This window comes from Bufo bufo, chromosome 10, assembly GCF_905171765.1.
Source record: "Bufo bufo chromosome 10, aBufBuf1.1, whole genome shotgun sequence".
In the NCBI taxonomy this organism is placed as follows: domain Eukaryota; kingdom Metazoa; phylum Chordata; class Amphibia; order Anura; family Bufonidae; genus Bufo; species Bufo bufo.
This window is the reverse complement of record NC_053398.1, coordinates 143,935,371-143,948,185: the sequence shown is the minus strand read 5'-3', so window position 1 is coordinate 143,948,185 and position 12,815 is coordinate 143,935,371. Positions and strand designations below refer to the sequence as shown.

The following is a 12,815-nucleotide window of genomic DNA, read 5'->3' as shown; positions in this document are numbered from 1 at the left end:
TAACTTGTCAACAAACTTTATTGAAAACGAACAGTGTGCCGTCCTATTGGCTGTGTAGCTCTTTCCCAGAGTGCACCGCGAGCCTCCTCGGTATCCGGCTGTTTCAGTGTCACACGTGGGGGGAAGATGAGGCCGCTGACCGACGAGGAGACCAAGACCATGTTCGAGAAGCTCTCCAAATAGTGAGTGCTGCCCTAAAGGGGGGTAGAGGTCACGTAGCCCTGGGGACCAACTGTGTTTCAATTCGCCAACATTTTCCAGATCTCTGCTTGCTGTCAGTAAATGAGAACATTCTTGTTTATATCCAGTGGCTGTAACCAAGTTTGCGGATTTCAGCTCAAAATCTGCACCAAATACTGAACTTGTGAACGGCTCCTAATATGTCTCACAGCTGAACTCCAGACTGATACATTGTAACAGACTATCAGAACAGAAGAGAGGTTTGCTGATGTATTTAGACTGGATACAACTGTAGCAAATCCTCAGCTGCGAGAAACACGGGCCTGTACAGGTTTCCGCTTCTCAGTGCAAATGAGAATGTCCCCATTCATTGACAGCAAATGGAGATCTTGATGTCTTTGGAAATGGACTCCTTAACCACCCCTCCTTCTTCTTCTCCCATCCGCAGCATTGGAGAAAACATAAAGCTTCTTGTGGACCGGCCCGACGGAACCTACTGCTTCCGGCTGCACAATGACCGCGTGTACTACGTCAGGTGAGCGAACGTGGCGTTTAAAGGGGTGTTACAAGTGGATCCAGCAAGTAAAACCAATGCGCAGAACAGTATCCCTCTTGTAGGAAATCTGAGGTGTTTCAGCCTATACAGGTCTTAATCATGGAGCAAGGCAGTATAAAATGCACAACCAAAACATGATCACTAAGGGCTCATGCACACGACCGTATGCCCTCCGAGAGATGCGGGCCCTATGTCCTGGAGTGGCATACACCGTACTATGATGCTGCGTGCATCAGGCCGCCCTCGGGGCTATTGTCCCGCACTCATATGATCATCGTCCCGCGGGCGGCCCGATACGCGCAGTATCATAGTAACCTATGATGCTGTGCGCACGATGTATGCCGCTCCGGGACATATGGCCTGCTCACGGACCGTATGTCGGAGGGCATACGGTTATGTGCATGAGCCCTTAATAAAATGGGAGATACTAAATCGTGAACGATCTCGGCTGTAAACTATTCTATTGTTACCAAAAGCCCCTGATTTGTTAACCATCTGGATCTGAGCGATAGTTCATTCCCTATGGATGCATTGTATTTAGAGTAAAGATCCAGTACGCTTCCCTTAAAAGCCCCCGATTGCTTGGAGGGTGTGAACAGAACCCGGATCTGTGCTGAGTAGGTTAGATGACCTAGCCACCTGAGAGCTGGACATCACTGTTCTACAAGTTATCCCCTGTCCTCAGGATAGGGAATAACCATTAGATCGGTGGGGGTCCTACCACTGGGGCCCCCACTGCTCATGAGAACGTGGACCATGTACCCTTCAGAGACCCCCCCCCCCAAATGAGCAGAGCGGCAGCTCTGGCATGCACAGTCTTGCCCCTGCTGCTCCATTCTCCTCTAAGGAAGGGCTCTGCAGTCAGGCGAGTACAGGACACAGCTATAGAGGCGAATGGAGCAACGGTTCGCATGCCCAACCTGCTACTTTGTTCACTTCAGGGCCTCTGGCGGGTACCGGTTCCCCATTCCAATGATTGGTAGGGACTCCCACCAATCTAAGGGCTCATGCACACAGCCGTTCCGTGAATTGGGGACCGCAGTTTACAGTCCCCAATGCACGGGCAACATCCGTGCGGATTCCACAGACTGAACGCGTTCTATTTTTGTGCGTTGCGGAGGCACGGAGAGAAACCCCACGGAATCGCACCGTTCCGCACCGCAGCTCCGGATTTCGGACCGATCCAAGTGAATGGGTCTGCATCCATGATGCGGGGTGGACACAGCCGTTGCCCGTGTATTGCGGGCCGCAATACGGGCACGGCTGGGCAACGGCCATGTGCATGAGCCCTAAAAGTGACCTCCTAACCTGTGGACAGGGGATAACATGTAACAAGCAGAATGCCCCTTTAAGGGGATGTCCCAGAGAACCGTCTGTCGGCTGCTATCACTGAGGGAAGTCTTGTCCCACCACATATCACATGAACTGCAGGGTTAGATTATATACAAAGATTGTAGTCTGCAGCCATTTATACACATGAATCTACATAGGAGCTGTGTACACAAAACGGTAGCCTGTTTCCTCAGATGCAATGGCGCTATAAAAATGTGCTGTGAATGTACACGTCCTTTTAATGGTTTAGAATTTAACCCGTCCATGTCGTGTCTTTCAGCGAGAAAATGTTGAAATTGGCTACAAACATCGCCCGCGACCAACTGGTGTCTCTCGGAACCTGTTTCGGAAAGTTTACGAAGACTCAGAAGTTTCGTCTCCACGTTACGGCTCTGGATTACCTGGCGCCATATGCAAAGGTGATTGTAATTTGTATGGATTGTCTGTGGCCAGATTCTACTCTCATCATCCTGCAGCGAGGCCCGAGTCTGATGCCTGTCTCCTTACCTCTTAGTACAAGGTGTGGGTGAAGCCGGGGGCTGAGCAGTCCTTCTTGTATGGCAACCATGTTCTTAAATCCGGACTGGGAAGAATAACGGAGAACACAGCGCAGTACCAGGGCGTGATCGTCTACTCCATGGCCGACATCCCCTTGGTGAATATTTCCTTTTCCTAATGTGTATCGTCGAAAGTGATGGCGTGTGGCTCGGATATGACTGGAGAGGGTCTGGTGTATGGGGCCAAAGTGCTGCTTTAGGCCTCTTTCACACATGCAAGGTTTCCGCTCGGGTGCGATGCGTGACGTGAACGCACATCACCCGCACTGAATCCTGACCCATTCATTTCAATGGGTCTGTGCACACGAGCAGTGATTTTCATGCGTCAGTTCTGTGTTCAGGAAAAATCGCAGGCTGTTCTGTATTCAGTGATTTTCACGCAGCTCTGGCCCCATCGAAGTGCGGCCTCTTTACACGAAAGATACGGATTCTTTCACGATGCGTTCAGTAAAACTCGCACCATCTTGCAAGCAAGTTCAGTCAGTTTTGTCTGCGATTGCGTTCATTGTTTCAGTTTTTTTCTGCGCGGGTGCAATGCCCTTTGATGCATTTTTCACGTGTAAAAAAAAACTGAAGACTTACAAACCTCTCCTAGCAACCATCAGTGAAAAACATATTACATCCGGATGCGATGCGTTTTTCACTGAAGCCCCATTCACTTCTATGGGGCCAGGGCTGCGTGAAAAACGCTAAATATAGAACGTGCTGCGATTGAAATGACTGGGTCAGGATTCAGTGCGGGTGCTATGCGTTCACTTCACGCATTGCACCCGTGTGGAAAACTCAGAAAAGTGTCAGAGGAAGGTGCCTTTTACTATAAAAGATGTCGGCGGCAGCTTGCTGACGCTCTCCAGGGAGAAAGCAAGTCTACTTGTTCAAGCTTCATTCCTCCCTATACCCCTAGTTGTAAGGTCTCCTCTGTCACTTGGGTCATAGATTGCATTACAGCTCAGAAATGGTAACGGCACGGTCCAGGAAAAACGGACACGTTGGGGTGGATTCCCGATTGACGAGATTCTATCTAGAATTTTGCCATTGGCCCAAAAAGACAAATCTAGTGTTTTTTTTTTTTTACCACATTTGAGCGGGGGCATGGCTTAACGGCGACGCAGATGGGCATAACGTAAGCCAAAATCCGAAAGAAGGTATGACAATTTTTAGTTGTCTTAAACGTTGAAGCAGTGAGTGTATGGATTTATTGTACAACCTGAGACACGGTCATCATTATGTGCATTTAAAGAAGAGCTCTCGCCTCTCCTGACATGTCCGTTTTAGTAATTACCTACATTCCCCGTTCTGGAGCATCTATTCTTATGACTCTGATGTGGCAATCCTTTAATTATTCCTGGTAGAAGTTAGGAATGAATTAATAGCAGTTTGCAATGAAGGTCCAGCTGAGTGTTACCTGTAGGGAGGGGTGTCGTCTGGCAGCGCTGATTGGATAGTGTCGACCTGTGCAGAACAGACACACCCCCCCGCTAGGATATGCCCCCTTTGTCTTATAGGTGTGGAGTCCCACACCTATATCGAAACAGAGCCCCGCAAGGTGGTGGCTGGAGGACTCCGGTCCGGCCCCCCCGCTCCCTTTCATTTCTATGGGGCCGACAGAAATCTTGGGACTTGGCTATTTTCGCCGGCCCCATAGAAAATGAATGGGGGAGGCTGCACATGCGCAGTGAGCTCTCCTCCACTTGCAGGGCTCCGTTCTAGATATAGGTGTGGGTCCCACACATATAAGACAATGGGGGCATATCTTAATGAGACAACCCCTTTAAGGGATTTTCGTTTTTTTTTTTTGCGAAATAAATTGGCAACCTAAGTCCGGATTTCTACCGCACCTTATATTCACACATCACTGACTGCTCAGCGGTGTACGGATTCCACAGAACTGTAGCAAACTTCCTACAGACAGGAGCCCACATCGGTACTCCTGCTCAGGGGCGGATTGGGAACTTAAAGTGGCCCCATGTTGTAGGTGTGTCCAAATTGACAGACTGGACAAAACAAGTAGGCAGGGCCTACAATACCACAAAATACTGCCGCCCCAACCACAGTATTCAACTCTATGATCATCACGAGGACGATAATACAGTTGAGTTCAGGAGGGGCTCCTGCGGCTGTTGAGAATCAGATCATGACATACCTGACCTGCGACCATCAGGAGAGCTTGAGTGGCCCCCCTGGGCATCGGCCACCGGGAGTCTATGGACAATCGGCTCCTCCTGGTACTCTGTAATGATGTGCTATGCCAGGATTAGCTGAGTGGGCACAGGCCATTGTGTTTACCATGTCACCCTGCCCCCTATAGTAGGTAAACATGGATTCAGGGAGTGCCAAAGAGAATTAGGGCTGCAACGATTAATCGATTGGTTGCTATGCGGGCGGTTTACTTTACTTTTTAAGTCAGCGCATATTTATTACCTTACAATGAAGCTCCAGTAACAGGCGGCGGCGTAACGTCACTTACTCACATGACACGCATGCTTCATTCATAAAGTGGGCGGAGCAGGCGCGTCACGTGAGTAAGTGACGTTACGCCGCCGCCGCCTGTTACTGGAGCTTCATTGTAAGGTAATAAAGATTCGCTGATTTATAGTAAAAGTTACGGCCGGGGCGAGGAGAAGATCCCCCTCCCCATAACAGCGCCATCAATTTGTTTTAATATGGCCTTTGAACATAATTTTTCAAGTAAAATCATATAAACCCCATTTTGGTGTTTTTTCCTGATTAATCAGTGAAATTATCGACAAATAACCGTTAGCTGCAGCCCTAAAGAGAATCCAGAGGTGTAACGGGCCCCCACCGCCCATGTGCAGTTTATAATACTGCATAATGTAAAATCAGGATTCCCAGGGGCTACTATTTTTCTGTAGGGTTTCACCCTGCGATTTTCTTTTTATTCAGCTTATAATACTGGCATCTTTTTACGTGGCGGAAGGTCTTTGGACCCCCCATTCAGGCACAAGGACCTGGGTGCTACTGCTTCCTCTACAACAGGGGTGAAACTACATCTCCCAGCATGCACACTTGCTTGGCTGCTCTCTAAACTCCCACACAGGTGGAAAGAGCATGCTGGGAGTTGTAGTTGCCGATCCCTGCTCTACAAGAAGCCATTAGCCTTAGATCAGACCTGCTGATTCTTTACATTCTGCTCCTTCCAGGGCTTTGGTGTAGCTGCAAAATCAACACAAGAATGTAGGAAACTGGACCCGATGCAGATTGTAGTCTTCCACCAAGCAGACGTTGGAGAATACATCAGACATGAGGACACCCTGACCTAAATCCGAGACCTGGGCGAAGACTTTTCCAGCTCCTTTCATCTACTGCCATAGTGACGAGACCCTCAGTACAAGATCTGCATTCCTGTGTTGAAGCCCCCCTGATGTCGCCAGACCGGCAGTCTTATTTTATAGACCTCATCACTACTTTACCATCGGACTGATTGGTATAAAGGGAATGTTTCCTTTACTGCCTCCTGGAACAAGATGAAACAGAGGATTTTCCACTGTCCTTTTATTGAGATGCGGCAGGAGTGATTTGGGTATATCCATCATTCTACAGTTTATATAAGAAAACAAAAATCCACATAAAAAAGTTGAAAAACTTTGTAAATACATTGCATTACTCAAGTTACAGATCCAGAGTTAGAGCCTGCATTATACGCCAGAGCTGCATTCACAATTCTGCTGGTTGTCAATGGAAACAGCGAATAAGTTATTGAAAAACGTATCCCTAAATGCAGTGGGACGGCTGCTTTTCCTACAGCGAGCGAGCAGGGAGTACTGGGAGATTACACTCGGAAGCCAGCACAACTGTGAATGCAGCCATTGTGTTAAACCAGTATAGACTTCATACCATAAGTTTGTATAGAGAGCGGCACCAGGAAGATATGTTTTTTTCTAATTTATATTAGGGGTTTGGAGGCCAAGGAGTCTTGATCCCACCATTGGTGTGAATGTCCAGGTAGAGTTCCGAGATGCAGCAGTCGCCCCCCTCAGTGTGGACCCCCTCAGCAGCGGGGCTTCTGACCCTCAGTGGTCGGCTTGACGTTGAATAGACGTTTCAGGAAATGCAGCTGCAGGACGCCTGAGACCACGATAAGGACGCTGGTCCCCGCTGACCACCAGTTCACGTACTGATAGTTGGACATGAGCCTGTAGTAGTCGGAGCCCTTCCTCATGCGAGCAAAGTTGTAGTATCGCCACATGTGAAGAACACGACCTTGTACAATCTGAGCGCTTTGCTGGAGCGGGGATAAAAAATAATAATTAGAATTTAAAGTTGTAGATCTCATCCTTAAGGCCCCTTTCACACGACCGTATGGATTTTTCAGCATTTTGCAGGCTTTTTTTTCCGGATCCGTTCAGTTTTTTGTTAACGTTGTGGTTCCGTTTTTCCGTATGGCATATACAGTATAGAGTAATTACATACAAAAAATTGGGCTGGGCATAACATTTTCAATAGATGGTTCCGCCAAAAATACGGATGCATTTCCATATGTGTTCAGTTTTGTTTTTTTTTGCGGACCCATTGACTTGAATGTAGCCACAGAACGTGATTTGCGGGCAATAATAGGACATGTTCTATCTTTCAACGGAAATTGAATGCATACGGAGTACATTCAGTTTTTTTTTTTTTGCGGAACCATTGAAATGAATGGTTCCATATACGGAACGCAAAAAACGGCCTGTAAACACAAAAAAACTGTGTCATGTGAAAGAGGCCTAAAGGAGCTGTTCAGTTTCCTATACGGATGCCTTATCTGCAGGGGTCTAACTCCCGGCCCCCCTACCCTCCGATCAGCTGTTTAAAGAGAATGCAGCATCCTCCCCCCATTCACTTGAATAGGACTGAGTGTGACTACAACTGCTCCTTCCCATTGAAGTGAATGCGACACTTACAGGAGAGTTGCATTCTCTTCAGACAGCTGTTCATTGGGGGGTGCTGGGAGTCGGAACCCCCACCAATATGATATTGATGACCTAGGTCAGTGATCAGCAACCCCCAGCACTCAAACTACAACTCCCAGAGTTCTCCATTCACTTCTATGGGAGTTAGAAAAACAGCAGAGCCTGTTTGCATGCTGGGAGTTGTAGTTTCACAGCAGCTGGAGTGCCGAAGGTTGCTGATCAAGATAGGAAACTGGACAACCCTTTTAAAAGACCATCTGTTTTTGGTATGGAATCCACACCAACTTCTGCTGTCAAACCACAAGCCCATTTTCCCAGTGTAACACTACAATACGCCTGATGATTTGTATCCGTGTTCTACACCTGATGGCCATTTAAAGGGAATCTGTCACCACAATCTGTAATACATTAGTACTACTGCAGATCACTGCCCCCTGTTCCTCCACTGTCAGCCATAACAGCTGCACTGAAATACACGACACGATGCAGAAGAATCCTGCGCACAGCAGTCCAGTGCAACAGGGGGAGGTAGTTTAATAAAAGTGATCTTGACTATTACCGCTGCATTACTGCAGACGCTAGTCCAAGATCATGGTAACAGGTTCCTTTTAAGGCTAAATGCACACAATAAGGCCCCTTTCACACGAGCGAGTATTCCGCGCGGATGCGATGCGGGAGGTGAACGCATTGCACCCGCACTGAATACCGACCCATTTATTTCTATGGGGGTGTTCACATGAGCGGTGATTCACGCATCACTTGTGCGTTGCGTGAAAATCGCAGCATGCTCCTCTGTGCATTTTTCACGCAACGCAGGCCCCATAGAAGTAAATGGGGCTGCGTGAAAATCGCAAGCAAGTACGGATGCGGTGCAATTTTCACGCACAGTTGCTAGGAGATGATCGGGATGGAGACCCGATCATTATTATTTTCCCTTATAACATGGTTATAAGGGAAAATAATAGCATTCTGAATACTTAGTACAATAGGGCTGGAGGGGTTAAAAATAATAATAATAATTTAACTCACCTTAATCCACTTGATCGCGGAGCCGGCATCTCTTCTGTCTCCTTTGTTGAATAGGACCTGTGGTGAGCATTAAGTACAGTTACAGGACCTTTGGTGACGTCACTCCGGTCATCACATGATCTTTTACCATGGTGATGATCATGTGATGACCGGAGTGACGTCACCACAGGTCATTTTCCTGTAATTAATGCTCACCACAGGTCCTGTTCAGCAAAGGAGACAGAAGGAGATGCTGGCCTCTGATCAAGGAGAGTTAAAAAAAAAAATGTAACCCCTCCAGCGCTATTGTACTATGTATTCTGTATTCAGAATGCTATTTTCCCTTATAACCATGTTATAAGGGAAAATAATAATGATCGGGTCTCCATCCCGATCGTCTCCTAGCAACTGTGCGTGAAAATCGCACCGCATCCGCACTTGCTTGCGATTTTCACGCAACCCCATTCATTTCTATGGGGCCTGCGTTGCGTGAAAAACGCAGAATATAGAGCATGCTGTGATTTTCACACAACGCACAAGTGATGCGTGAAAATCACCGCTCATGTGAACAGCCCCATAGAAATGAATGGGTCGGTATTCAGTACGGGTGCAATGTGTTCAACTCACGCATCGCATCCGTGCGGAATACTCGCCCGTGTGAAAGAGGCCTAAAGGTCCTGTCACGCAGGGCAATTATTGGGTACAAACAGATCTCTTCTTCTCTGACCAGCAGGCAATTATCGGGAACTAACAGATTGTTTCTGATAATTGCTCCCTAGGTTGGCCAGTGTAAAGGCGCTTTAAGGGCCGTTTCACACGAGCGAGTCCATTGTGGGAATCGCGCTCCGTGCGAGTGTGATCCTCCGCTCTGGACTTGCAGGCGCGCACGGCACTATCATGATTTATAATGCTATGTGCCTCTGCTTGACCTTATTTCTACAGAATCATACCGACAGCTTTAAGTCACTATGATTCGGTGTGAAAAGGTCATGCAGAGACACATAGCATTATAAATCATGATAGTGCCGTGCGCTCCTGCGAGTCCAGAGCGGAGGATCACACTTGCACGGAGCGCGATTCCCGCAATGGACTCGCTCGTGTGAAACAGCCCTAAGGCTACATTCATACAGCAGTGAAATAAACGTCCATGAAAACGGACCGTTTTTATTTTTTACATATGCCTTTCTGAGAAACTGAAAAAAGGCTTATGGTAAGTAAAATCGGACAAAATAAAAGATGCTTTAAAAATGAACGTTCTTCACTGCTGTGTCAATGTTGCCTTAGGCCTCGTGCGCTATGGGGCTGTCATATCTCAATGATATCTTCCCATAGAAGCTGTAATACAGTAGCAAACTCCCAGCATGCTTAGCTGTGTTGCACCCCTCCAGCTCTAGGGTTCTTCACATCCATTATATTGATGGTGCTGCTTGCAGAGAGCTCACCTCGATGGTTATCAGAGTGTCATTTAGCTTCTGCTTGTGGTCCTCAACATGCTCGGGTCCTTCTCCGTCATAGAAGACCCCAAAGTTGAGGTACACCTGGACCGAGCCAAAGCTGTTCTGCCAGTTGTTTATGCAGAGCTGATAAAACCCTATGGAGAGAAAACAGAAGCATGTGCGTTGTACAGGAAGACCCAGGCACGGGCGACGCGTGGTTTTAATTTGGTCCGGGACAGTTCAATGAAAATCTGGGAAAACACTTGACAATTTGGCCTCTTTTACCCCATCTTATTAGGCTACTTTCACACTTGCGGCGACAGAACTGCCTGCCGGAATCCTCTGCCGCAACTGCCTCCCAGATCCAGCAATCCTGACGCAAACTGATGCATTTGTCAGACGGATCCGTCTGACAAATGCATTAAAATACCGGATCCGGTATTTTTTTTTTTTTTTTCATTTTTAAAAGGTCTGCGCATGCACAGACCGGAAAACCGGATCCATTTTGCCGAAACACTTAATGCCAGATCCGGCACTAATACATTTCAATGGAAATTAATGCCAAATCCTGCATTCCGGCAAGTGTTCAGGATTTGTGGCCGGAGAGAAAACTGCGGCATGCTGCGGTATTTTCTCCGTCCAAAAAACGTAAGAGGGACTGAACTGATGCATCCTGAACAGATCGCTCTCCATTCAGAATGCATTAGGATAAAACTGATCCGTTTTTTCCCGTATTGAGCCCCTAGGATGGAACTCAACACCGGAAAAGAAAAACACTAGTGTGAAAGTAGCCTTACCTGTCTCCTTGGTCTGGAAGTTGATTTGCCCACGCATGTCCTTGGAAGTCTCAATGAGAAATTCTTTAGGATCATGGACTGAGGCAGAGACTTGTCTGTTCTTCATGATGCCAGACGTCCACTGAACCTGGAGAGAAGAAAAACAATAAAAAACTGATTTCCACTTGGGTGGTTTCACTCTGATTGCAATAACTGGAAACCACGCAGACACTGCTAGTGCAGCATAGATGTGTACCGATACAAGCGGGTACAGGGTATGACTACAAGTATCAGTATGAGGACTGGCAGATGATTGTTGGTGCCCATGTAAAATGTTAATGCCAGGGGACTCTACTGTTAGGATACGACAGGCTGTTTGCACTGGGAACGGGTCACCTTGGTATAAGTGATAAGGCGGGCTGAGAACATTTTGGCCGGCAGCAGATGTTAAAGTTTCAGCCGTTGCGTCAGCACTAAGGAACAATGTAAAGAAAAGCACCGTCGTATGTGAAATGCAGGAATTAAATGGTCATTTCCTACAAGGAATGGCATAGTAGACAAATAAAGATTCCTTGTGGCACTATAAATCCCAGCAAGAACCAGTAGGCATCTGCTGGAGGTTAGAACTTGATGGAAGTAGAATTGATATGGATCACTGCTGGAGTCACACTAGGTCAGGTTATATGGTTGATGAATAGGTCTGGGATACAAGCAATAACAGATGTCCACTTACCTCGTACCCAAAGTAGAAAAAGCCATTCTGATGTGCATAGTGCCAGAAGCATTCGGTACCTGCCGGACCCAACACAATAGCAAAGTCATAGCGATCTGCCCCCCGGAATAGAGGCTCCGAGCTGGGACCGCTCAGTGGTTCAGACTTCTGTGCCAAGCGTGGGCATAAGAGGGACAGGAGGAGAACAGCAAGACAAAGCATGATGTGAGCGGGCAGAGGCAGCGTCTGAGCCACGGAAGAGGTACACCTCAGCAATCATTAACCCGCCCACTGCCAGAAGGGCAGCCCCCGCCGTGATGAGGCAAGGAGACCAACTTCTCAGGCCCAAGGCTAGAAACAAGCAGGCATTAAAACTATGCAAACTACACAAAACATGGAGGGGCTATGCAAAAAAATTGGCCCTCTTTGTCCAGTACTCTAGTCACCTCCAAAGCTGCACTTGGAAGTCTAATAGCTGCCACATCAGCATCTAAAGTATTCCGTTTGTTGTTTGGCACTTAAAAGGGGTTGTCCAGGATTAGAAAAAAAGAAAAGAAAACCGCTGCTTTCTTCCAAAAATCCTTACCGCCCGTCCATGGGTTGTGTCTGGTAGTGCAATATTGCATACAGCCTGTGGACAGAGGCGGTGTCGTGGAGGAAAGCAGCCCCTTTAATGTAAGCCCTACACCAGGTGAGGTCAAGCAAGTTCCCTGCAATCAGATTTTCTATATTTTGCACTCTAAAACGAGGCAAGAAACACAAAAATGAGCAATTCATGAACAATAAACGCAAAGTTTATTGAAGAACGCAAACAGATAAAATATTCTGTACATAATATATACACGTTGCATGGCACAATGTTATTCTGCGTCGGTCCTTTACAAGCCCTAAAATATGCAGCAAAGTATCCACCCCCAAAAATGTAACTTTAAAGTACACGTTTGCATAACCTTCCATTTTAATATTTGGACACAATTGAAATCCTTTAGGAAACTGGAGGGAATAAGAGCGACATCTAAAGAGGGAATCCAGGATCATACAAAAGGATCTAGTCTTTACCCAAAACTGTGCTATGTCTGGTGATGGGACGTGTCCGGTATTGCAGATTCAAGTAAGTGGGACTGTCCTGCGATACCGGACAAAGGTGCCGCTGTGTCCGGATAGCCCTCATACCCCTAAGGGCTCTTTCACACGAGCGGATGCCGTACGGGAAAGAGAGCCAAGCCCCGCTCCGGACAGCGGAGACACGGAGCAGTAACATGATTGATGACGCTCCGTGCCTCTCTGGGATCTTTTTACTACAAAATCACAGCGAGATAAAGTTGTCCCCGTGATTTTGTAGTAACAA

General features: G+C 47.3%; 2 protein-coding genes across 2 annotated transcripts; one reads left to right on the top strand and one right to left on the bottom strand.

The window, feature by feature from the left end:
• Positions 1-70: 70 nt before the first annotated feature.
• NIP7 (nucleolar pre-rRNA processing protein NIP7) lies at positions 71-6,134 on the top strand. Its single transcript, XM_040409700.1, has 5 exons — positions 71-182; positions 629-715; positions 2,349-2,487; positions 2,583-2,723; positions 5,787-6,134. The coding sequence occupies exons 1-5, from the start codon at positions 127-129 to the stop codon at positions 5,904-5,906; spliced, it is 543 nt and encodes a 180-aa protein (XP_040265634.1). The 5' UTR covers positions 71-126; the 3' UTR covers positions 5,907-6,134.
• A 210-nt stretch (positions 6,135-6,344) lies between these two features.
• On the bottom strand, positions 6,345-12,556 carry TMED6 (transmembrane p24 trafficking protein 6). Its single transcript, XM_040409699.1, has 4 exons — positions 11,489-12,556; positions 10,777-10,903; positions 9,986-10,134; positions 6,345-6,868 (listed from the first exon to the last, which is right to left on the bottom strand). The coding sequence occupies exons 1-4, from the start codon at positions 11,687-11,689 to the stop codon at positions 6,635-6,637; spliced, it is 711 nt and encodes a 236-aa protein (XP_040265633.1). The 5' UTR covers positions 11,690-12,556; the 3' UTR covers positions 6,345-6,634.
• Positions 12,557-12,815: the final 259 nt, after the last annotated feature.